We start from the raw sequence: 25,753 nt of genomic DNA on the forward strand, positions 1-25,753 counted from the left end.
CACTTACTTTTTACATGGTTAAAAATAGATGATCTTCACTCCGTGAAAGTTGACTTAACAAACACACGCAACTGGGGTGACTGGCTACCATGCCAGAGATAAGCTGTCATGAAGGATGTGAGCACTCTTGTCTTTCAATCAATTTAAAAAATACTTGCATATGCCAAGACAGCTGTTTTGAAGGAAGAATTGCTAGAATTCAGGCTTGATTTAAAGGTGAAGGACAGGAAAGCTGACTGCTTACAAAAAAAAAACTCAATTGAATGAGTTCCTACACACTTTGCAGAAATAGGAGCTGGTTATATAGGAGAGTGCAGTGCAGCACTGCATCCACTGTTGTTAGACATTGCCTGAGAACGCCCCAGGTAGAGGACAACTTCTGTTCAGGCTTGCACACAACTCAATGTCAGGTGTATGACAGGAATACAAAGGGAAGCCAGATGCTACCAGTTCTGCAGCTCACCAAACTAGTGTTTATGAGAACTGCGCTGTGAAGCAATTCACTCTTCAGAGAGGAGCCAGTACTCGGCCTGCAACGTTTACTCAGCATGCGACCATCCATAAGGCCTTGGTCTGCACTCTGGATTTTTTAGCCCTCGTAAGATGGCCAAATTCTTGAAACAAATGCCAATACAACAAGTAATTCTGGAGTGCTATACCATAATACAGCAACGATAAACATGTATCAATTATTCTTCAATGCTGCAAATGTATTTGGATATTGACCCTGCAAGATAGCAGGGATTCTCCAATATATATCCACACAGGTTCACAACCATATCAGAAATGACTGGAAATGCTAAAACAATTTTCTCCCCTCTATGTTTTATATGCGTATAGAAAATATACACACATTTAAGAAAAAACAATTGTTACACTGGGTCAGACCAAAGGTCCATGGCACAGGAGGAATGAAGCTATCCAGTCACTGATAGTGGGCATGGACAGATGCCTAGAGAAAAGTTCAACAGGTCAAGCAGATAATGACACTTTCCCCAAGTACTCACACATTCAACAGCCCTGTATGAATTCTCTCACTGCTGAGCTACAGCCTTCCCAGAGCACGAAGAGAGGCTGCTGGCTCTAGTCTTTTCAGGGACATATACACTGACATCAACGTTGCATCTGTACGAGCCAAAGTGTTAATTTGTTTGCATTGAACAGCTGCCAAGAACTGTGCTTCCACTGTACGGAAAGGGTAAAACCGGAGTACTTCAGAAGCCACCACCCCGTGCCACCACGCCTCAGCACGGGTTCCGCCCGAGCTCCCGTGGATCTCTGAGGTGCCCAACAAACAAGGTTGGCTGGCAGGGCCCGTGTGTGTGGCGAGGAAGGGGTGACAAGTCCATGTTTCCGCGGGAGCTCTGGACGCTGCAGTGCCGCACGGCACAGGGGCAGGGACAGGGGCAGGGGCAGGGACAGGGGCAGGGACAGGGCGCTTCCCGCAGCCCGATCCCACAGGGGCCACGGGCACACGGCGCACGCCGCACCCGCGCCGGGGGGCGGGGCCGGACCGGAGCTGGGCGGGGCCTTGACACCCGGCCCGTCTCGTGCCCCCGCGCTTGCGCTCCACCCCCTGCCCCGCCCCGCCTGTGGCTCGCGGTCGTGCGTCAATGCAAATAAGCGGCGCGCGAGGCGAAGGGGCGGGGAGACCGCCCTCTCCCCCGCCCCGAGTGAGCGCTTGACGGGATCACAGGCGGCAGGAGAAAGCGGCGTCACGGCTGTTCCTGCCCAGTCTGTTGGGATAAAAGCCGATCGCAGCCGCAGCCGCAAACGAAGTAAAATCTTTATTTGAGGTGTTTCTCGCTTGATGATAGAAAGGTCGTCAAAGCCCAATGAGAACCTTCCTTGCCCAAGCGGTCCAGAGGGCTGGCACCTCCCTCTGGCTGAAGTGGTAGCACCCACCCGGCTCGTGGGCCCAGGGGGGCGGGCTCCCGGCCTGATGTATTATTCATGGCGGGGCAGGCCCACAGGCTCATTACCGGGGTCCGCCGGGCTGGGGCGGTGCCTGTGACGTCAGTGTGACGGATGTTCCGGCGCTCTTAAGGGCGCCGCGGCGGCTCCGAGCCGGCAGCGGGGCGGGGGCGGCCGGGGGGCGGCAGGAGCCTCGCTGAGGACACCGGGTCGCCTGCCCTGTGGAGGTACCGGCGGCCTCCCCTCCTTCCCTCCCCGCCAGTGCCAGGCCCGGGAATGCCCCGCTGTCCCCCTGCGTTGCGGTGTGGCGGCTGGGGGGGTCGGACGGAGGAGTTTCTGTCCGGGGGCAGTGACCTGTCCGGGCGAATTCCTGATCTAGTGGATCCCTGTGGGTGCGACTGCAGGCGGGAAGGGCCGCCTTACTGGGGGTGCCAGTAAACGAAAAGGAAAAAGAAATCTCCGATAAAAATGGGCTTGTATCAACAAGCTGCGATATTTTTAAAGCAGTACAGTGGCGTTGATGGGAAAGAAGAGAGCTTTATTCTATAAATAAGCTATTTTGGGACTTACATAGTGGTTTGCGATAGGCGGGTATTTAAACTCTCCCCCCGCCCCCCAACACTTCGCCACAAAGATTATTAATTATCTTTGTCTCTTTAGTGTGCTGAGGTGGGGGTTCACCTCTGCGCCGAGCCGGTGTCAGGGGAGCTCCCGCCGACGGCCACCTCAGCCCCTGCCCACCGCCGGGTCCTTCCCCTCCCCGGAGCGGCCGCCGCCGCCTCGCCTCATTCCTCCTGCCCCTTGCCGCCCGCTGTAGCCGGTTCGTCCGGCAGCCGGGACGCCGCTGCCCTCCCTGTTTCCCCTCAGCGGTCGCTGCTGCGCATCATCAAAACATGCAGGATGAGCTGCTCCTGGGGGTGACACAGCAGCAGCAGCCAGGCAGCGAGAGGCTGGGCAGCAGCCTCGCGTCGGGACACCCCCCTCTCGGCCACCCCTCCTCTGACTTTAAACCCTGTCTCAGCCCCCACCAGGATTTAAACAAGCAGCAAGCGCAGCAACCACAGCCGCCGCCTCCTCAGCTGAGCCAGAAGAGGAAAGAGTTTAAGCAGCAGCTCAGCAGCCCAGCCCAGCTCGGCAGCAGCCACCCCCTGAATAACCACCACCCCCCAGACTATCATCACCACCCCCCTCAGCAGCAGCAGCAGTTCAGCCACCCCACTGACAAGTACCAGCAGCAGGAGCACAGGCAACAGCAGCAGCTCCAGCTCCTCAGCGCTCAGCCCCCGGAGCCGCCGCGGACGGGGGATCACTCGCAGCACCGGCCCGTGGGCCCCGCCGAGCACCAGGGCGGCGCGGACAGGGGGGGTTTGGAGCGGCTCGCCCCTTCCTGCCCGGGGGGATCGGCGTCCGCGGACCCCAATGTGGGGGTGGCCGCCGCCTCCTGCGTGAATCCGCCTTCGTCTCCTCATCTGCAGGCGAGAGCCAAGCTGCCCCCCATGGAGTCCCCCCCGAACAGCCACTTACTGGGCAGCCCCGGGAACCTCCTGCCCGGCGGGCTCGGCTCTGGCTTCAGCAGCCTGCAGAGCCCGGAGATCCCCAGCCCCCATCACCAGAGCGGGGGCGGCTCCTCCTCGGCGGCTTCCCCTCCTCCTCCGCCGCTGCCCGGCTTCGGCACCCCCTGGTCGGTGCAGACCTCGTCGCCGCCTCCGCAGCAGACGCAGCAGCCTCCGGTCTCCAGCGGCGGCGGCGGGCAAATCAGCGCGATGCCACCCCCGAGCCCGGAGTCCGAGACCAGCTTCTACCCGGGGATCCCGTCATCGATCAACCCCGCTTTCTTCCAGAGCTTCTCGCCGGTGTCTCCTCACAACCCCTGCGCCGGGCCCTTCAGCAGCCCCTTCTCGGCCGCCGCCCCCCCGCCGCCGCCGCAGATGAATTTACCTCAGCAGCAGCAGCAGCAGCAACAGCAGAACCGGAGATCCCCTGTGAGCCCCCAGCTCCAGCACCAACACCAGGCGGCGGCCGCCGCCGCCGCCTTCCTGCAGCAGAGAAACTCCTACAACCACCACCAGGTACCGGGCGGCGGCCGCGGCGGGGAGCCCCGGGGCGGGGAAGGGGGACGCGGGGAAGGGACGGAGGCTCCGCTGTCCTCGGTTGGCCGGCCGCGGGAACCGGGCAGCTTCGCTGTCGCCGGCGCCGGGCGAGGCTGCGCGGCGGTGACAGCCCGGCGGGACCGCGGCAGGGCGGGGCCGGCCCGGCGGGAGGGAGGGCACCTGCGCCCCCCGCCCGGTGCGGCGCCGGGCGGCCGGAGGGGTCGGGCCGGAGGGGTCTGTGGACAGCAGCCGCCCCACTCCCGGCCACTCTCGCCGCCCGTTCCGGGTGGCAGGTGCCGGGGTGGCTCTTCCTGCCCTCCTTGGTGCGGCGTCGCCTCCTGAGAGACGCCGGGGTTTTACTCGGGACGAGAAAATAGGGTTTGCCCTTAAAAAAGAAGAGCTCAACCGTTCCTGTTGGTGTCTGGGAGTTCCGCCGTGAAACGCTCCCCCTGTCCCCCGAGTCGCCCGCGGCGGGCGCAGTGTCCCCGGAACAATGAGTCTGACAGCTCCGGCCAGCGCCGCCCCCCCGGGCAGCCCCTGCCCCAGCCGCGGGCCGGCCCCCGGGCGGGCTCGGTCCGACGGGCACGGGTCGCCGAGAGGGGGGTCACATGAGAAAGTTGACACCGTGCTGCCTTTTCAGGGCTTTTGAGTGACATTGCTTGAATGTGTATCTGAGGGCAGCGCAGTGTTTCAAGTTCTGTAACCGATTTTAATCCGATTTTAATCAAAGGGTTTAACAATCCCGTGTTAAAATGGAAATTTAGGTTTCTTCCTGGAACAGAATATTGTAAGAAATAAGTGAGAAGAAAATCCGTGTTAATATTACCAGCTGTTGTATTACAAGCCCGTTTTACTCAATAATTTGCTTATTTATAAAAGGCTGAAATTACATAGGCCTCCTCTTACTTCTTTTTTTTTTCATTCTAGTGTTAAATCCAGTCAGATTTAACCAGTGGCGATTCAGTTGTATCAGAACTGGAATCTCACATTGTGTGCCTGTTGAAGAACTGATTACGATGCATTATGATTAGGAGCTAGTTGTCCTTAACATTTATAATAACCTTCTTCAAACAAATTCCAAGCAATTCTCCAACAGTGAGGTGTACAGGAATTTTCTCTCACTTACAAGTTGTGGGCATACTTAAACAGTGCCATGACGGCATAGCTAGCAATATTAGAGGCTTGTTAGCATTTGGCATTATCTCTTAAGGTTTGTTTCACAATAGAGTGCTTGCCTCTCCCAAAATTCCAAAGCAAGTATTCAAGTTTTACAGCGTAATTATATATAATTATATAGAATAGGATGTTTTCCTGATCACTGGACCAAGCGTGGCTTTAATGGTTTTTTGGTTTGTTTTCTGGGGGTCAGGGTGGTGGAGGCGTTGTTACAATTTTATCTGTCTTCAGAAAGTTCTCTTTTACCTGATACATAACATATTGACATGCTTTAAATTTTTAAGTTATTAGAATGCAGGTTGAGGGTTGCTTGCAGCTAAGCTTAGAGATAAAAAGTACTGTGTTTTCACTTCACAGAACTGAATTTAGAATCATCACACACACCCCCTCTCCATTTCAGTGTTTGAGGGAAAGTGTTTCCAAGAACAGTCAGATTTGAGACTACTAAAGATAAATACAGTTCTTCACTGTCATGCTCAGTGGATCCACCTCTTGGTAATATGACAGCCACTATAGGTCACTTTTTTAGTAGAAGTTTTATCTTTCGAATAAAAACTTAATCCTTTACAAATCGTCATTCTAAAAACTGCTTCCATGTTCATATTAGAGAATGTAGTGCACTTAAAAGTGTATTTAGGTAGGTGTAAGGTGCACCATATCTGGATAGGAGAAGAAATCATAAAAAAAATTCTGTAGTACACCCTGCTGTATCCCACAGATTCATTACGCCAGAAATTACTCCATTCATTACTCCAGAAACATTTGAGCAGTGGCTTCAGAATAATGCATTTTAATGGAAATGTTAAGGTAGCTCCCTCTGCACAGTAGTCAGTGCTCTTTTTTTGTTCTTATATGGTAATACTGAGACAATGATATTCAAAATACTGGAGTGGGGGGGATTAAATCTGCCGTTTGAATTTTAATTTTTAAATTTCTACTCAATGTAGTGGAATAATACTACTCAGTTGAAATAGAAATACTATTTTAATAATAATTTTTAATTTATATATTTGAAATTTTGCTGTTACTTTTGCAGAGATCTCATCATACAATAGCAAGTAATGTATGATAAAAACGGGTTTCAAGGTTTTTTTTGGAAATTGGTTTTACACCCTGGAATTCTTCTGCATAGCTTTAAAAATGCTACCAGTTGCTAAAATTATAATAATTATAAAAATGATAATCAAAGTTGCCTGCACAAGTACTGCAGTGTTTTTTGGGAAGACATATGGGGGAGTAGGAATGACTTTTTTTTAAATGAAGCTGTTTTCCTTTGCTTCAGTAGCTAATTTACATGTTATCAGAAGAGAGTGGTTTATAGAAATCTCTGTGCATTGCTTACTTGGTGGTTGGTTGTTTTGGGGTTTGGGTTTTTTTATGTAGAAAATAATTCCAAGTATTTTCAGAGTAATAGAAGTTAATCTTTCTTTTTCAGCCTCTTCTGAAGCAGTCACCCTGGAGCAATCAGAGCAGTGGCTGGAGCACAGGAAATATATCCTGGGGAGGAATGCATGGCAGAGACCATCGTAGAACTGGAACCATGGGAATTCCAGGAACTATGAACCAGATCTCTCCTTTGAAGAAGCCCTTTTCTGGTAATGTCATAGCTCCTCCTAAATTTACTCGCTCTACTCCATCACTGACACCAAAATCGTGGATTGAAGATAATGTTTTCCGAACTGACACCAACAGTAATACTCTCCTTCCTTTGCAGGTAAGGATGGTATACCTGGTGTGTTCATGGTCTTGCATAGCATTTTTACTTCATTCATTTTAAATGAGAACTAAACAGTGGTTGCAGTCCTGCTACTTGGTTTGAAAATTGTGTTTCTCTATTATTTTTAGTCTTGAATTTCAATTAATCCCCATGTGTTGAGTGTGTTCAGCAATATATGATTCTCACAGTTGAATAAGAATATTGATTGTCAAAAAACATACAAACTGTAGGCACTGGTGAAGTAATAAAACATAGTATGTTTAATCCAGCAAGTATTTTCTGCCTATGGTAATGCTTATATTCTTATAAATCCCTTTCAACCTCAGGGTATTTTTTGTTTGCTTTGTCCTTCTACTTAGGTTTTCTTACTTTTATAGATGGTTCTCAAGTCTTTGACATGTTTGTCTTTTACTGGTATTCTAGGCTGATGTTTGTGTGTCAGCAAGATTTTTTTCCTCCACATTGTAGCACCTTTTATGTTTTCTTTTGTCTGGAAGCCTTGTGATTTAGAAGTGTTAAATGGAAGGATGTGTTTTAGAACTAAAGATCTGGATTCACCTTCTGAATTTTGTCAGTGGCATCTTACGTGGCTAAGTAAGTCACTTAACTCCACCCTCAGTAATCTCTTGGTAAAACGTTATTTTTCTCATTCTTACCTATATTGATTGAGTCATTCCTTGTTAATGGAGGCCTTTCATTTGTCATAATTGTGACCAGATTTGAGCTGTATTTGCGTGAATGGCAATCTAATGCTTATGGAGCTGAAGTAGTGGCAAAAGGTACTCCTTGGGACCAGATTTCCCTTTAGAGTTCTGGGTTTTCATACCATTTTTCTAGTGAATTTGGCACAGGAGGCCATGTCCTGACTCTGTCCAGGTGCACTTTGATACTTGCAGTGTTTTTGGCACCTACCTGATTTTTGAATGTGCTGAAGTTATGCTGAAACATTTACATTTGGACCTGATACTGTCAAGATAGATTCCATTAAGTAGCTTTGATAGCTGGAATATCGTAATTGAATAATCTTTTGTGTGGGTGAAAGATGGGGAGAAAAATGTGGTATTCTTCAGGAGTTATGTTCTGTAAAGGAAAACAGATTACAGATAGATAATGCTTTGCATTGGAGGGCAGCAAAAGTAGTAGCAAGTAAATACTGAAATCTGTCCCAAAGATTTAAAAATAATTCCATCATACATTGAAACTGCTGTGACATATACACTGGAATTCATACATGGCTAAGCACAGGCTCTGAATATATTTGCTCATCCAGTATGCGTTACAAGTTCATGTGACCAATACTTCTAACTTTCAGAAGCTTCTACAGAAGTCTTTGGCTATCGATGAACTCCTTTTATGTCTAAACAAGCATCTTCTGCATTTAGGCTATCGTCTAAATAATTTGTGTGTAATAAGCTAGGAAAGAAATCCTTTCAGTTTAACTCTTTATCTCAGTGTTTCTCTGTAAGGGTTGGCAGATTTTTTAAGGCATAATGTCCAAGTAAGAAGTTGGGCATTCTTAATTGTTGGTTACACCTATGAGCACCAGACCCACCAATTAAATTGGCCTGTTTGGCTGTATTAATGCTGTTGGTCTGTCTGTGCTTAAATCTCCCTGACGTGTATGAAGTCATAGTTGCAGAACACAGTTAAAATAAACCTCTTTGAAAGGTTGCAATGTTATCTACTGCTATTGTGGAAACACTATATGTTTCCATAAATTATTTTGCTACACTGTCATGTTCTTATTTTTCAGTTAGTACACTATTGTTATATGATTAATTCCTTGTGGTGACTGTTAACATTTTGCAAGTCATAATGAAAAAGTTAAATAGAGCTTAGAGCTTGTGCTTCTTTTCATCAGGACTTGTCGGCAATTGCAATGCTGTCAAACACCCATCTTGCTGATTTGTACTGTGCTTGTCGCCTTCCATAAAAGGCTGTGGTATTTAGATTGAGGATTCTTAAAGATACAGTAGCAATTTCAGAAAATACTAAAAAAAAACCAGTACAAATGGAATTTTGTGCTGTTTGGAAAGTCTAGCACAAAAGCATTTACGTGCATGCAGAAGTTACCTATCTCTTCCAAGCTTCCACAGAGCAAACACATCTTAGCATGCATGTTGGATACATACTGCATCATTCCCAGTTCTGTAGAATACCTTTTTCTTTGGGCTAACCACAGTAATAATTTTGTAGGGGAGGGGACAAAGCACCTCTCTTGCAAACTTTAGCTAGCTCAAAATTAGCAATTTAAAAACTGGCTTAGAAAAGCCAGTGCTCTCAGGGACTTTGCGTAGTCTTCAACATTCAGCTACCATTTTTTAAAAGATGCTACATATTTTTGCAAAGTCCAAATAGCATTCAGCACGTCAGCTGCTCATCCATTTTCTGATAAAACACGTACCTCATGCTAACGTGATAAACCACAGGGGAATTGTATGCAAATTTGAAGCTTTGCCCTTCCATCAAACTTATTTATTCTTTGGTGTTTGCATTGCTGGGTGGGCCCCAGAATAGAACTGGCATCAGTTCTGATGAAAAAAACATTTCTTGACGTTAAACTAATATACCAGTGACAATGAATGTCATTACTGATAACTGAGTGGACTATTATGGGTGTTGCTTGTAGGGATGAAAGCTGATTTTCTGTACTTCTTAGTTAAAACTGAAACATACCCCATATGAAGTTGAGTTCACAGTGGCCACATTAGTTCCAGCAAACCTGCTTTTGCTTGCAGAAGTTATAAGAGACATCTCTGAGGATTTTTTAAAAGTTCAGCAGTTTGTTTTGGTTTTAAGTAAAAATAATTAAACATCATTGCAACACTGATTTAAACGTAAGCAAATTAAGCATATAGCCAAGTTTTTCTTATGTGCCTCACTGTTAGAAGCTTTTCTGTCTTTCTCAGGATAATACAAACTGCATCAGATACAGTTCTTTCATGGACCTAAAACCTGTGGATGTAATTTTGTATAAGTTCAGCTACCCTGCTTCCACTGTTGTAGGTACTTCATATAGGGAAGGGTTGTTGCCTTGCGCTTGAATCATTAAAGGGACAGTTAGAAATCTTATCAAGTATTGACACCGTACAAGTTAAGCATTTAATTGAGGGGCCTATTTCTCTCTCCTTAGATGGAATCTAGGTTCCTTATTTAGATAATCTAATTCTCTAGAAGAACATACCTGCCACCACTGACCTTACGCAGCCCCTGGGATTCCACTTTAGGCACTTACATTGCATTTCAGGAAGTGAGATGATATGAATAGTCTCTTTTATTCCCTGACATAAAGTGCAAAAAAAAAAAGCCCTGATTATAGGGTACAAAGCTGAAAATATATTTCTAAACTTTTATGCAAGTGTTTTCCCCCAAAAAACATGCTACAGGCATATCTGTGGACAAAACCCAAGGACAAAGATCATGTTTTGTATATCCACTTTTTTGCTTTACACTGCATGTATGAGGAAAATAATAAACTATTTCTAAATTTTTACCTTTATTTTTGAGAATTGCAGTTTCTGCTAAGTCTGTTTTGATTGTAAGTTTAGTTTTTCTTACCGTCTTGCAAATTATCTTACTAAAACCTGTTAAAATGTTTAATACTATATGTCCGTGTTTGACTGCTTTCGTTCTAGTTAAAACACTGCATTCTCTGAACATGAATCTAATTTCTGTGTCTTTTTCGAATTAAGGAAATGCACCATGTTTCTGGGTGGTTTTCACCTTCATTTGTCCTTCCTGTTTGTTCAGACAAACAGTGTGTAATGTTCATGGTCCTGAAAGCTGAGTGTTCTTATTCTGTGTTTAAACATAGCTCTCCAGCTGGGGATTGGTATGGTGAGGTAGTATCTTGCACAAATGCAGATTTTTCTTTTTCTTTTTCGATTTCTTTTTGAAATGTGCTCAAGTTCTCAAAGAAAGTCAATCACATGAAAAACAAAATGAGGTTTAAGATTGTATGTCACAACAGGTGTTAGTTTTAGATATTTAATTTAAGCTGCTGTCATGTTCTTCTGCCTTAGAATCACTTCCATTTGGAAAATGTCAAATTTTCCATGTGATAATTTTAGTATCATTTCATAGCGCTTAACATTTTCAGTGGCTGTGTATCTGGATGATACACATACCAGTGAATATTAGGTGAAGAGCAGGTTGTTAAAGTTGGGTTCTTAATGCCATGTTTAGACTCCTAAATGTGTGGCCCATTTTTTCAAAAGTGTTCAGTGTTTGGCAACTGATGTTAAACTTAAACTTGAAGGCATTGAGATTATCTAGCTGCAGAGTTTTCTTACTCTTCAGAGTAATATAATTGTCCAAACACTGCTCTATCAGCCAGGCTTTACCAGTTTATTTTTATGGAGGCTGTGCTGGAAGAGAACAGTTTCAGGGATTTTAACGCAGTGGATGATTGCCTGGGACTGCTTGAAATATCACACACAACCAGATATGTGTGTTTGAGGACCATACTGGGGATATCTCTAACTGGGGAAAGCGGTCTATGGCCATGCTTTTAATTTCAGGATCACAGCCTTTGAATAAATAGTATTAGGAGCTGCACAGATTTGCCATTCAAAGCAATCAGTTAGTGGGAAGTTTGTAGGTCTTACCATGCTAATGTTTTTATGACTTCATATGATATAAGACTTTTCTTTTGTTGTTTAATTTTTCTTGAGTTATAGAGCTCATTCTATCAATGCAATACAAAATCAGAGTTAGAAAAATTCAACAAAATATTTCACAGCCTTGATAGTTATAGCAGTGAGTATATGATGGCTATCTTGCCTAACCTTGTTCTCTGACTTAAAATGAATGTGTTCTCACCTGAGATCTATCCAAAAGTACATTTGCTGTATGTGCTGATGTATTTGTGTTTAAGTACTCAAGACTGTGTAGGTATTTCTAGATGTGGGGCAGGGGTGTGAGAAACCCAAAACTTGAATAACAATGTCCCTTTCAAATTTCGAAATGTCCCTTTAAATATTTCACTGAAACTATTAATATACAAATTTTCTAGATTTGCCATGTAAGTCAAGTTTACCAGTACTTTAATCATCTACATAGTCTGGTGTCTGGTTGTTTCCAGGTTATGAATACGTATTCTTGAGTTGAAGTACTCCAGTACTGGGGTTTTTTGTTCATTTTTAAATGCTTATGTAGCTAGGAAGTGGATATGTCTTCGCCACAGGACTTGTTCTTGGTGCATTTTGGGTTCAATTTAGTTAGCTTATGTAGCTGATGGTGTCATTTTAACTTCAAACACTTTGCTGTCAAGTTGACCATTCACAGATGTCTACCAGACATCTTTCGTTCATCTTTACCACTAACGACACTGCGAAAAGTAACCAAGCAATTTTCTGTGTCGACTTCAAGTCTTCCTCCTTGCTTTTTTATAGAGCTAAAGTTGTAGCTCCAATAGGTTTTCATATTTAGTTTCTCATTTACACTAGTTATGGTTTCAACAAGGGGCTTATGATTGTAGTACATCCTCAATAAAATGAGAATAACTTGAAATTTAGATCTTAGTAGAGGTATTTTAGAATATGTATGTAGGAATTGTTATTACTGCTAGCATTAACAATGAATACTATATTCAGGTACTTTTTAGAGTGTAGATACTTTATTACTAAATCAGCTGTCACTTTCTAGTCCTAAAGCACATTTTTATTCAGGGGTCAGGTTTAAGGTGAAAAAAAAATGGAATTTGTTAATCTTTTATTTGGGGGAGCAGTTTTAAAAAGGCTTCTTTAATTTAGCTTTTAACAAACTCAGTCAATTCATCAGGGTCAAAGTTGGAGTCCTTTCTGCAGCTAAGTAAGACCATACTTGAAACGACTATAAGCTTTATGACTTTTTTTCTTCAGCTCCTATCGCATGGTGCTGCATTTCTTTAGAATATGAATAGACATGTAAAGATCATTCCTTAAAGATACTACCATTTACAGATTTTAATATCTGCGTTTTATTTTAATTTTTACTTCAAGTAGTCCCACAAATCAGTAGTGGAAGGCATGTTTCCAGAATTCAAATGTGTTAAATTTCTTAACTGTGAAGTAGTGTTTGTAGTTAAAAATAAGCAAAATTATTCACCATTCAGTAGCTTTGGTCCTTGTATTTGCTTTATGTATAAGTGACAATACATAAGCTTAGAGATGTGACTGCAGTTTCTGCACATGCTCAGACAGGATAATCTTTGCATAAATTGCATGGGTATATATAGAAGTTCTAAGCAAAATGTGCCAAAAAATCTATTTATTCATGAGTTTAGTACTGAAACTTGGTCTTCAGAGAAAGCTACCCTTCTCCCATTCATGCATATTCAGATGCATGGCTTGGGAACTACTTCTCAAATGAATACTCTAGGTGTACTTTGCATGACATTGTCAAAAGCTCCTTCTAACACTTGTATTCTGTTGGAAGGATACTTTGTGCTTTTCCTATTCCTAAAGTAACTACCATTTTCTGTAAATTTTCTACATAGATGATTTTTTACTTAACCATATCGCTCGGTCTGTAGTTGTGATTCTGATACGGGAAAGGTAAATCAAGCAGGAGTCAAACATTTTGACAGCTAAAAGTAAAAAACTAGTCTGAGAATTTGTAGTGCTTGGGAGAAATTAACTATCAGCTCTGAGGGGGATAAAGCTAGCATTATGTTGTGACATTCCACTGAGATGCAGACCTTCTGACACAGCAAGGGTCCACTTGCTTCTTAGCACAGGACTGATGAGCCACAGAGCTGAAGGAAATGAAAAATATTTAACAGGAGTTCAACCTTGACAATTCCGGAGTCAGGATGATAGAAAATGTGTATTAACATACATGCTTAGGTATCAGTGCCTTTGCACTACTCATTATCTTTAGTCTTATTATTTCAACATGGTTGATAAGCAGTTATCTTCCAAAACAATCTGAAACTGTCTTTAAGATGACATGGAAATAGTTCTAATTTTTGGGACTACTTCCATGTTGTTTTAAAAGTAGGTCCAGGTTGTTTTAGAAGATAACTGCTTATCAGTTTTGTTGAAATAATGAAACTAAAGCTAATCCTAATTCTGGGGACTGTTTCCACATGCATGGAGATCTGGAACAATCATGTTGTGTGGTAGTGCTTTTTGTGCTTGTCCTAAAAATTGATCAAAACTGTAATGGAAGTTTTCTGGTTTAGTAGTGCCTTCTGTGGTAGAATTGTCCTGTTTCAACAGACCTTTCTAGATAATTCTGGCTGGTGTGTGACCTACATTACTGAAATACTTTTAAGTTCTGCTTTGAAATTAAAGGTTCCTATTAGCATAGATGAAAGATATGATGTACATATTTGGGGAGCTCAAAGCAGTTTTTTGTAGCATTATAAAGCCAAGCTGCACAAAGGTTTACAATGAACCTTGTACCCAAAGAATTACTTGTTCCTTTAGAGACAGCATGCAATTCATCAGTGTCATTTGGAATAGAGATTAAAATTTTGAAGCACCGATTACCAAGATAGTACCCAAACTCATGATAGAGTGGTGTGATGTGTGGGTAGGGGGATAGAAGAATATGATTCACATATTTAAATCCTCCTGTACTTCAGTGTATTCACAACGTTTTGATATTGTGTGGTATCTGCCCCTTGTATGTTTCCACTGCCCAAAATTAAGTAATGCAATTCAAGGAAACAGACCACAAACTTTCTAAAAAGGATGGGAAAAGCTTATTTTTCCTTCTGCTTCTAGCAGAGCAAGACCTTTTGCTTTAGATACACAGCTTTCAAAATAGAATGATGCAAGGGTGAAGTTAGAATCATTGCACCATGTCACCCAGTAGAGCAGTTTACAAATAAATTGTAAGCACATGTTTTACTTTTCCATTCCTCTGTAAAATCTTGCACCAAGTAGCCCAGTTCTAGGAATTAACCATGGTGAAGCCTTTTCTTATTGGCGCCACAGAGTGTCATTAAGTCTGTAATGATGACAATTTCCCAGATAGTCGTGTGTTACTTCAACACATATGTATGTAGCAGTGTTAAAATAAATAAGAAAATTTGTAATGAGTCTGTTACAAAGATGAAACACCATATACAGTTCAGTCTGGTTTTTACCAACACTAGTTCTTTTCCCTTATCAGCTACAAAGGTAGCATGTTCTGTCTTTACTCAGTGCTGGTTTTTGCAAGAGCACTGACTACGTACTAACTAGTGCCGTAAACTGAATTTAAGGCTTCATTAACAATCCTGATGAGATACTTCTGCATGCTAGGGGACAGTAGGGAACAGATCCATCTTGGCCACTGCTCACACCTTCTATAGAAAGCAAGTTTGCTGTGGTAAGCAGGTTCTTTTCATTGTGCTGTTGAGAAACAAACCTGTAAGGGCACGGAAGCAGATTAGTCACTTCAGTTTCTTTTGGTGGTTTTCAGGACAACTAAACTGAACAAAAGTCAGCCAGTCCCAAAATTAATGTTACTATGAAGTAAAATAGTGGTGGTGACATGTTGGCACTCAAACCAGGTTGAAGATTGCCTCTTGAAGTGTCAGTGGCATTTGGTCTGGGATGTAGCCAGAGAAAAGAGAAACCTACGTTTTTAATTCATCATTAAAATTGTCCAAATGCTTCCAATTGATTTGATGAGATACTTTATTTTTTAACAGATGGCTTACCCAACAGGAATCCATTACTCTTAATAGTTGTTAGAGATAGAGAGGTGGGAAAAAAGGCTTCTTCCTCTTCATCCCAACATTGACTAAACTTTTTAACAGATGAAAGTGAAATCCTAGTTTCATCATGGCAAAGCTGATCAGAAGTCATAGTGAGTGATAGAAAACTTCTGTTCCAAAGCTTGCTTTTTTACTCCTCCAATGTGAAGAATACCTGTTTGCTGAGGGACGTAGCTTGAGATTAATCTATGGTTCTATTGAACTGTCATGGAAAGTCAGAGTGAGTGTGAGATGCACCTTCTGTTCCTATTATATATATTCAAAGTGCATGGCTGCATCTTTAGGGAAATTTCACCAGTCCTGGGATGTATATGATGTATTTCATCCTACTCTGCTGAATTACTAGAGTGAAGACCAAGGTAAAATTAAGGCACAATTGTAGGATTTAAGTGCAGTACAGTCTAGTCAGACTACTTGAAAGTAGAAAATATTATAGTTTTACAGAAACTGTTTTCAGTTTCTAAAAGGTATCCCAGAAAGACCAAGGAATTTAGAAGTCATCTTTTTTCTGTGTCTGTAAGTTGGGTTTATTGGAAAACATGGGAGAAAGTGGCTTGGATAAAACAAAATCAGTGAAAACATCTTCAGTTCATTGCAGTAACTTTTATTACTGTCAGTGAAAATATTTGTAAAGACAGTACAGTAACTTCCTAATAATCATGTGTAAAAGAAATTGTCCTCTATAAGGCTGATAATCTATTAGTAAGATTTGTTGACATTTTCTTTTCATAGTTTAGCTTTAATTTTCCACCCTTTAACCATTATGGGCTGACCATTTGTAACTCAAGTTTTTGTATGCAAAGACCCTGAAGCCAGCAAGCGCAGCCTCCGGCAGGGGCTGGAGGCCCATGCCAGGCACTTGGCCAAGCACCAAGAAAATGCTCTCTTTTATGTGACATGACTGCCCTTGTCCTGTAGTTCCCCACCTTCCTCACTATTTTACTTGTGCATGAAATGAAATTGAACTGTTACAGACATTAGTCTCCTTCATTAATCAGCTTATGCACAACTGTGCTGTGGATCACTAGAACTAATTGAAGCAGTTTTGAAGGAAACAGGCATTCACAGGCTGTCAAATACATACACAGCATTTGTTCACACTGCATCACACAGAGTTCTTCACACTGCATCTCTAGTTTTATATTTGGATGCTGTTAAAATTACAGTTAATAAAATTAGATCTTGCTTTGTATCATTGTCCATCTTCAGAGTGTCTGAGTGGGCAGCTGTTAGAAGGAGCTTGTGTTTTCCTTTCAAGTTTTTTGTTAAAAACTACAGAATTTGTATACCAATACTAAGGCTTTTGTTTTCTTTTAGGATCGAAATAGAATGTATGACAGTCTGAATATGCACTCTTTGGAAAACTCCCTTATTGACATTATGAGAGCAGAGCATGATCCACTTAAAGGTATGTTATTATGCTAAGTAAAGAAAAAAGGGTCATCCATTCTGCATATTTGAATGAATACTGATTGTTAATTTAGATTCTAAGTTCATATTAAAATAGAGAATGAACTATTTTTTCAGTCAAATGAAAAGTCAGTCTTAAGCTGTCTTTTACTGAAAACATTGTTTCACAGTTACTTAAAACAAGCTACTCCAAGTGTTGCCAGGTAATTTTCCCTTTCTCTAAAGTGAAAGCTGAAAAACAAAAAAACCTCAGTCAATTGATAAAATCAGGATTTGTCTTTTAAAATATTTTTTTCAAATCTACTGGAGAATGCTAATGCATCCAAATCTGAAGAAGTCCAGAAATACAGTTGGCTTTAGAATGCTGGTTCCTCTTACAGTCCTGAGCTCTATTAAATCATTTGGCCGCAGCAGTAAGCATATAGCTAGTGTATGTGGGCTCCCATTTGAACTCCTCTTTCCCCTGCACATTAACTCACTCCTGTGAATTCTGTTCTTCCATACTTTCTCAAGTAGCATTTACTATTGAACATCAGGGCAGGGAACCCAAACAATTTCACTTGAGCTGATCAGATGTTACTTCATTTGTGGTGTTCTAATTAGATTAACACAATCTAATTTTAAAATTATCCATGACTTTAGGCTTGCTTTGTAGAAATTAAATCTCTGTATTCAAGCAATTGTAAAAATTAAACAATCAATTTTTTTTTTGCAGCATTATTTACTCCCATCCATTCTCCATTTCTAGAGGCTCCTATACTTACTATATATTGCATTAGCACAGAAAGGCCTGTTGTTCTCCTAATCTGAAGGACACCTTGGTAGTCTGCTCATGATTCTTTTAAGATCTGTGTAATTACTTGGAAGACCTGTAGCATTCAGATAGCATTTAATGGTATTTTTAAGATTTAAAATAGTTAGCCAAAAGTCTGTAGTTTTTTCCCAAGCTGAAAATCTCTACAAAGCATCTGTAAGTATCTAGCATTTACTTAAACTGTTAATTTTCCTTGACTTTAAAGTAAGTGGAAGCCAAAATTAAATTTTCTTAGGTGTTCTTAAATCTCATCTCTTTTCTGTTATGGCTCAGAGAGAATTAATTCCATTTTAGCAATTTTATTGAAGTTCATTATTAACTTAATTTTCTGTCTATTCTACATGTTTGTAAAACATTAACTAAAACAAAAGGTTTGAAACAGCTAGCCCGGTGTGACTGCCGTGTGCTCTAAGCATTCATAGCTCTTCAAGGCTGAGGTGACCAGGTGTGTCATTCCTCTTACAGGGGATTTGTGCTTCTAGTTGCCACACTCAGGTGGTTACTGCTTCTTTCCTTTTCTGAAAGCTACCGTTGGGCATAAAGCTAGAGAGTGCAGATCTTCTACTGCAATATACTGCCATTGGCATCTCTCACATTCCTGAAGGTGAAAATCAGTCTGTTTCTTCCTTCTGTATATGCTGACATGACAAATGGAATTGGTTGCTCGGTTCCCCCTGCTATCTCACTGTTTTAATTTTATCTCTGTAATGCAGAAGAGATTTCAGAGGTACAGTGAGCATAGAAGATACTAATTTTTATTCATCTGTCATGTTTTGTTATGTTACAATAGACGAAAATTACATATTTCCAATAATAATTTTCCAAGAAGAGTAAGACAAGAAAAAGCTTTAAGACTTGAAAGATAATTTGGTTCATACGTAGATACCTTGAAAAACTCAGTAGTTTCCATCTGTGCTTTCTAGGGACATGATATATGGTGTCAGTCTACAGTTAAGAGATGTATTTTTTTAACAGTTAAACAGTGATGTTCTTGCAGTGAAAATTCTGCTAAGTTTTATGTTCGAACTAAAACAGATGGAAGCCATAGATAGTGATGAACTCAAAGGAAATCCATTTTTCTGTTCGAGTGCCAGAGAACAATGCACATGCCAACTGAATTTAAATAGAGTAATTGTGTGCTGCTATTTAAGTTGATGGATAAGATATTTTTTCTCCGTGGATGTGATTTCAGCTGAAACCGCTATGTTATTAACAATAAGGCATGAGAAATGTTCCTTACAGACTGAAAATGGGAGGAGGAGATGTTGTGGTGAATCGGCCTTTTAGTTCTTTACTGTCTTCTGACTTTTTCACCATTAATTGGAATTTCTGTAATTTCTGAGCAACTTTAACTTCTTTTTTTTTTCTTTTCTCTGCCAGACATGAAACTTTAATTTGGTTATATTAGTCTCTGTGACTGTTCACCACAGAAAATCTAACATTTACTTAGAACTCCATTGTATTTGTTTGCAGAATGCACAGGATTAAGAATATTATTATTTGTTGTTCTTATTAATATATAACATATTTTGTTGCAACTAAAGAGTATTTTGTAACTAGGGAATATTTTTATGACAAGTTTTGAAGTAAATATAAGCACACTAAAACAATGCATCTTTTATATCTGATCACAGCAGTAAAATGAAAGTCCCTGGAATTTTAAGCACGTGTTTCAGATTTAGCTGCTTACAATATCTGGAGTATGACTAAGCATCTTGTCTCAAATTTTGCACAATGCAGAACAGACAGTCTGTGTACTAGCTCATAGCTTCAAGTTTTGCATGTCAAGATCCATTTTAGGAGCAAGTAGAATTTCACCACTTTTGCTTTCATGAACTTGAAAAAAAATTATTTCAAATATGATTCACTGAAAGCTAAGTTTATGGCTGCCAGAAAATTGTTTATAGATGACTAGTTTTAGCTTTGTTTAGACAAAGCTTTGTCATTACAACACATGTGATCAAAAGAAAAGTAATTTCAGCTTTCAGTAAGATACTTTCAATGTAGAGTAATAGGGAGAAGATGTTTGACTTCACTACTCATTGCAGCAGAATTACTGATCATATTAAAACTAATCTTTCCCATGCAGCTTTCTTGAAATGCGTTTCATAACAGGACCTTAAGTAATGTTTAAGATTATCCCCATCCATTCAATTCCAGTGAAATAAAAACTGAAGTTAAATTAATTCATTTTTATATCATTGTTCTTAAATACCCTTTTTATTCTTCTAATAGTTCTTAAAACAGTTGAGAGAAGAATTAAATACTGATAGCCTGACACATAGAGCTATTGCTAGTGTAATTCTTCAGACATACCACTTGTGTACCTGGTTTTCTTTTTTCCACTTCTCCCCCCCAAATATCCATGCATTTTGCTGTCAAGAAGCAGGAAAGACAGTGCATTTGGGCTGAAACAGATTATGGAGAAAGCTTAGAAGCAGTTGTTGCATTTTTTATGCAATGTATATTAGTATTGAGGAGACTGATTTAATGGAATTAATTACCTGTTGTTTTAAACATCTTTCTAGTAAAGATTGTGGCACAAAGAGCATTGCCTTTCTTTCAAAGACATTTGTTTTATATTTTGTGTTATGAAGCTCTGAAATTTAAAGCTTCACATTTTTTTCCTAGAGTAATTCAAATTGTGCCAAGAAAATAATTTCTAAGGCTGGAAAAAAATACAGAGGGAAAAATTCTCTCCCTCGTCACATAAAAGGCTTTGAAATCTTACATACACATTGTTTCTTCTTTCTTTCATATAAACTTTTTCTGATAAAAGAATATATTTAAGACTGATCCACTGATTTGTCTGAATACATGGCCTGTCAGATGTCACATAAAAGGCTTTGAAATCTTACGTACACATTTTCTTCTTTCTTTCATATAAACTTTTTCTGATAAAAGAATATATTTAAGACTGATCCACTGATTTGTCTGAATACATGTCCTGTCAGAGACAGCCCATTTGGCCTCGTTCTGACTTGCGCAGTTCATACGCAAGCATTGGAAAATGCAGTTTCTAGGCTTTCTGTAACTAGGTGTTGTCCAAACACGGGTTTGTGCTGTTGTCTTAACTACACTGATTCCAAAACTGTCCTTTCTGAAACTGCTGTGATCCTCAGCCATTCACTCTTACTGGGAAAAGCTTGACTTGGAAGCTTTTTCTCTTCTACTCAGGGGATCTCTTGAAAATAAGGAAAAGGGGTAAGGAGTTTTGATTCTCAGTCTCTTCATACAACAAATTAAGACTTGTTTTAAAAAGGGGGAGAGTACATATGAAGTATTAAACTCGTGAATCTGAGTCAGTAATGTTTATAGAAGTAATGTTCTAATATATGGGGATTCTTCCAACAGTTTAGTTAAATAGGAATAAAAAGTATGCATTTCTAAAAGTAGATTTGAATTTGCCTTAAAATAAAAAGTGAGTATGCCAAGAAGAAGTTTACAAAAATTTAAATTTCTTTTGCCCCATCAGTAACATGAGAATACAGGAATGTTGCTAAAACTAAGTTTGTTACTCTTTCCTCATGTTTGGATTAGCAAGACTCTTAATTGGATTCAGTGGATAAAATGGCCCACCAAAACTTATTTGAAGCTTTTAATTTTTTTCTGTCCTCGCAGAAGAGTGCATTGAGAAATGTGTGAGGCAGGCAGTTCTGTTAATATTAATTACATTTAGATAAGTAAGAGGAGGCTAGATTTAATAGAGCTGTAGTTGTATAAGAAGTGTCAGGCATACCTGCTGCTTCTTAGCAATGCTAGTTTCAATTTAGCCACAATACATGAGAATTATTAATTAGCATGGTGAAGTTGTAAGTTCAGGTTTGCACAGAGAATTTCTGTAACGTGATGATCTTTCTGATTACCTTCTGTAGAAAAGTAATATTGGGCATTTTATTTTTTTCCAGATAGTAGGGGATTGCAAATTTTGGATCTGTACACAAGTTCTATAGAGAGGTAGTAAATTAATTACTTTACATTTTTCAGGAATGGACTAAATCTATTATTTAAATATTAGATATTTTATAACTGATTGGTAGCTGACTTTAAACTATTCAATCATCTTTACTATTAAAACTACTTTTTTTAAGCAGGGGGAGGCCACTGAAACTGCTAGAAGACCATTGAATGGTTTATACCGTTCTAGATTACTGACATTGAAGCAGTGTGGGATTAGATAGGATTTGTGCCTTGTTCTTAAAAAGGTATATTTTTTTAAATGCATCTAAAACATAGAGTGAAAATAGCCAGCTAGAAAAGATGTGTGTGATAGAAGCATAATGAATTGTTGCAAGATGGTGCTCCATCTTTTGTATTCTACATACTGATATTTTAAGTGAGGCTTAATATAGTAAATGTAACTAGAATAACCTGTTCAAAAATGCTGTGGTCTGAGCTCTGTATTAAACTGATCTTGAACCCAGTTCCATGTGTGAAATGTTCTGAATTCACCAGTCATGAAATTAAGGTGGACAGCCTAGAAAATAATTCATTTTGCTTCAACAGATTAAGCTGAGGGAGAAGAACCTAAACTAACATTATAAATAAATAGCAGTGATTGCATTTTGAAAAAGGAAGCAAACATTCTATGTTTAAAATGTTCTTAAAGTTGTATGTCCAAGTGGTAGACCAGGTAGAAAGTACAGGGGTTTAGTTCACGAGAATGCAGTAAAGTCTGATTTCCTTGAAATAACCATGTAAATGAAACTTAGAAGTATCAATACAGTAGTGTATGGAATATTTTGTTGGTTGTTTTCCTTTCTAACCTTGAAATCATTCACCATCTGAGTTAGCAAATTCATCTCCCCAACAATGAGACGGGGTTTTGGGCTGCAGTGGTGGGCCCAGCTGCCTGATGCAGTCCTTCCCTTCCACTCAGTGAGCAGTCCTTCATTATTTCAGCTTGGCATATGTGTTTCAGATGCAGCTTATTTGTGAAGCTGTAAAGGAAAGAAGCAAAAGAATGCAAAAGCAGAATTGCATAAACCTAGAAATTACTATTCTTTAGAAGTTTTCCTCCCCAGGTGTTGACACTGGTGAGCTTCTCTCTCCTACTAGGCCTTAAACCTGACTTCTGTTTAGGAAATAATTGCAGGGGAAAAAACCCTATCCTTTGTCTTTCTTCTTACATGGGAAGAGAGGAAAAATTCAGATAGGGAGAAAGACTGTCACCACTGAGTCAAGGAAATTTGACATAATGTCTCACAATTTCATTTGTTATTCTCAATAAATACGGCATTCTGATTTGCAAGGAACACCTCATACTGTTACAAATGTTTCTATAGCAATGTATATAAACATGATATGGCAGTGATCTTGTGAAATTCTTGCAGTTAGACAAATGAATGTTAGCCTTGATAGAGCAAAAACCTGAGAAGTATATCAGAGTAACTCATTATACGCGTGGCTGGGCTGTGGCAGCTCCCAGGATGCAGTTTAAATACGCCTTTTTCCGGATTCTTTGCCCATTTTACCAGCATGCATTGCTAGAAGGTAGAATTTTTATAGTTCCAAGAAACATTAGATAGAACTGTAGATGTTCAGTATAACAGAAGAAATACATTAAAACTGGACACTTTGAAGACAAGAAACATAAGACAGGGGCTTGCTCCTACAAAGGTTTTTGTGTTTGTTGTTTTTCCTAAGCCTACTCAAAGATTTTGTTGGAGTTAGAGAAGACAGCAGAGTCTTTCTAGGTGGAATTAATCTGCCCTTCTCCTGGAGCCTGCCCTAGCCTTTCAGTGCTTCCAAATTCAACAGCAAATTGTTCTTACCTAATCTGCAGGTGTTCTGATACCATCCATTCTTACAATAATAAAATCTGTGGGACAACAAATAGTTCATAGCTGTATAAAAACCTTTTTTTTCCACAATGCCTGAAAATAATAAGGCTGAACAAAATTTCCTAAATTATCTTAATCTTGCTGTTTTGAAGTTTTACATTTCAGAGTTTGTGATGTGTATATTTTCAAATTATTTTTTTGGCAGAAAGTTACCGTGTTGGTTTCTTAAAGGAGAAGAGGAAAACCTAAACCCTATTATTTACAGATTTACAACAAAAATATTTTTAATTTAACCCCAAAGGTGTCCCTTGGGACTCAGAACTACTTACATTTCTAGTCTTGCTACTAAGCTCATGGGTTTTCCAGCAGTAGAGGTCCAAACAGAGTATGATAAGGATTGCTAGATAGCCTTAATATATATAGCTTGCTGATTTAGTTTTCTTTCTTTTTCCCCCCCGGGGTTTCTTTTTCTTGCAAGCCGTCTGCATATATATGACCCTTTAAAAATGTGTGAGTTCTACATGCCCACTGCTTCCAGACTGGGTTCTTCTTTATGCCTCTGCAAGCATTCCCATTTCCTTTAAAAGATTTAGATGTTTAAGTCACAGTATTCACATATATGTATTCACATATAATGTTCTTCAGATTATAAGCAAGCAAGTATATTTGAATAGCAAGATAGATGGCAATGCAGTTTTTTGTACATTTAACCACAGTTTTTCCAAACACAGCAGTTATTATAAATGTCTCTCTAGGTCAGTGTGCCCTACTGGTATGTTTGCAGCTTCCTGTAGAAAGAAAGTCTCCTTTAATAAAAAGGAATTTGTAGTGAGCAGACACTTCAGCTGTGCATTTTAAACCATTCATTTAAGTACTAAAGTATAACATGCCACTGGTGTAGTAAAATGCAATTCTTGAAAAATTCTGATGTCATGATATAAGGTTTTCATGTAATTTTTTTATTCCAACTAAAATGCTGAAAATTTTATCTATAATAGTCTTTAATTTTGTTGAATCTGTAGATAAGCTACTGGTCTAATGTTGCTAGACTTAATGAAAAATATTACATTCCAGGGTTATATGAAATACACCAAGATGCAGTCATAAATCAGTTAATAAAATTTGCATACCTTATTTCTTATTAACATGATTTTTCTTAAATTGCTTCAGTAGAGAAGCATTAAGTTGTAGAAATGCCACTCTGTTAAGCAATGTGCATAGTGCAGTTATTCACAGTCGCAGTGAAAGAGAAGACTAAAGCAGTCAGCACTATTTCTGGGTGTCATGAAACAAAAAGTGGCTTTATCCTATTGGAGCTGATCCCAAAGTACACTGCAGATCTTATGACCAGAGAATTAAGGTTAAGAAGTCTGTTCTTGTCAGCTTTAACTTGGGTCAAGGGTATTGTTGGTTAATGTGCTTGAAGTTAAATATTAGCTCTTTATTTCCCTTAGGCAAATTCTAAGCAGTGATTTTTTCATTATTTTTTTCTAGCAAAAATAGCTAAAACCTCTGCATTTGTTTTGTTCTTTGGTTTTTGTTTTCTTTTAAGGTCGCTTGAGTTATCCACATCCGGGGACTGACAATCTTCTGATGTTAAATGGTAAGTTCTAATCTTGTAACAGTTTCTAATTATCTCTAGCTTAGTTTAAGTCTGACATGTTGGTATAAAATTATACTGTTCTGTTCTGTTACTGAATTACTTGCCTCTGGTCTTCAACACTGATGGGACTGTTGCCATTTCTTGGAGTTGAATGGCAAGAGCTAATCTTGCAACAGACTTTCATTATATTTAGCTTATTGGAAATCTGAAATGTTCATAATGATGCACTATTCTGTTTTGTTCTCAAGCAATCCAGGGGTGTTTTCCAAAGAGCTGTAGGAAATCTATTGTACTGAAACAGGAATTAGAAAAATAAGAAGGCCAGAAACATGTTTTTCTATATTAGGTAAATAAAGAGTGAACTAGACACTTTGTATTACACTCATGTGAAACAACATTTTATTTTTGCTGGGGTTTTTGAAAGTGACTTTTATCAAGCACGTATCTAACCATGAAATACGCTGAAGTTAGAGTTCATGTTCATGTTCCTCTCCCAGTAGGTCAGACTTCATGAACATCTGCTACTCAGTGAAGGCATGAACTTTAGCCTTTGT

The 25,753-nt window shown here is 40.2% G+C and overlaps 1 protein-coding gene across 3 annotated transcripts in view; it reads left to right on the plus strand.

Annotated features, from left to right (window-relative positions):
• The first annotated feature begins 1,953 nt into the window (after positions 1-1,953).
• Positions 1,954-25,753, plus strand: part of CPEB2 (cytoplasmic polyadenylation element binding protein 2) — a 51,797-nt gene continuing 27,997 nt past the window's right edge. For 2 of the 3 annotated variants that reach the window (XM_041475864.1, XM_041475950.1), the window contains exons 1-4: positions 2,158-3,983; positions 6,616-6,894; positions 16,907-16,997; positions 25,149-25,199. In XM_041475864.1, coding sequence (XP_041331798.1) covers positions 2,808-3,983; positions 6,616-6,894; positions 16,907-16,997; positions 25,149-25,199 — 1,597 coding nt within the window. In that variant the 5' untranslated portion in view covers positions 2,158-2,807. The other variant, XM_041475788.1, reaches the window with a different exon arrangement.

This window comes from Pyrgilauda ruficollis, unplaced genomic scaffold (genome assembly GCF_017590135.1).
Source record: "Pyrgilauda ruficollis isolate IOZ18807 unplaced genomic scaffold, ASM1759013v1 scaffold1, whole genome shotgun sequence".
Taxonomy (NCBI): domain Eukaryota; kingdom Metazoa; phylum Chordata; class Aves; order Passeriformes; family Passeridae; genus Pyrgilauda; species Pyrgilauda ruficollis.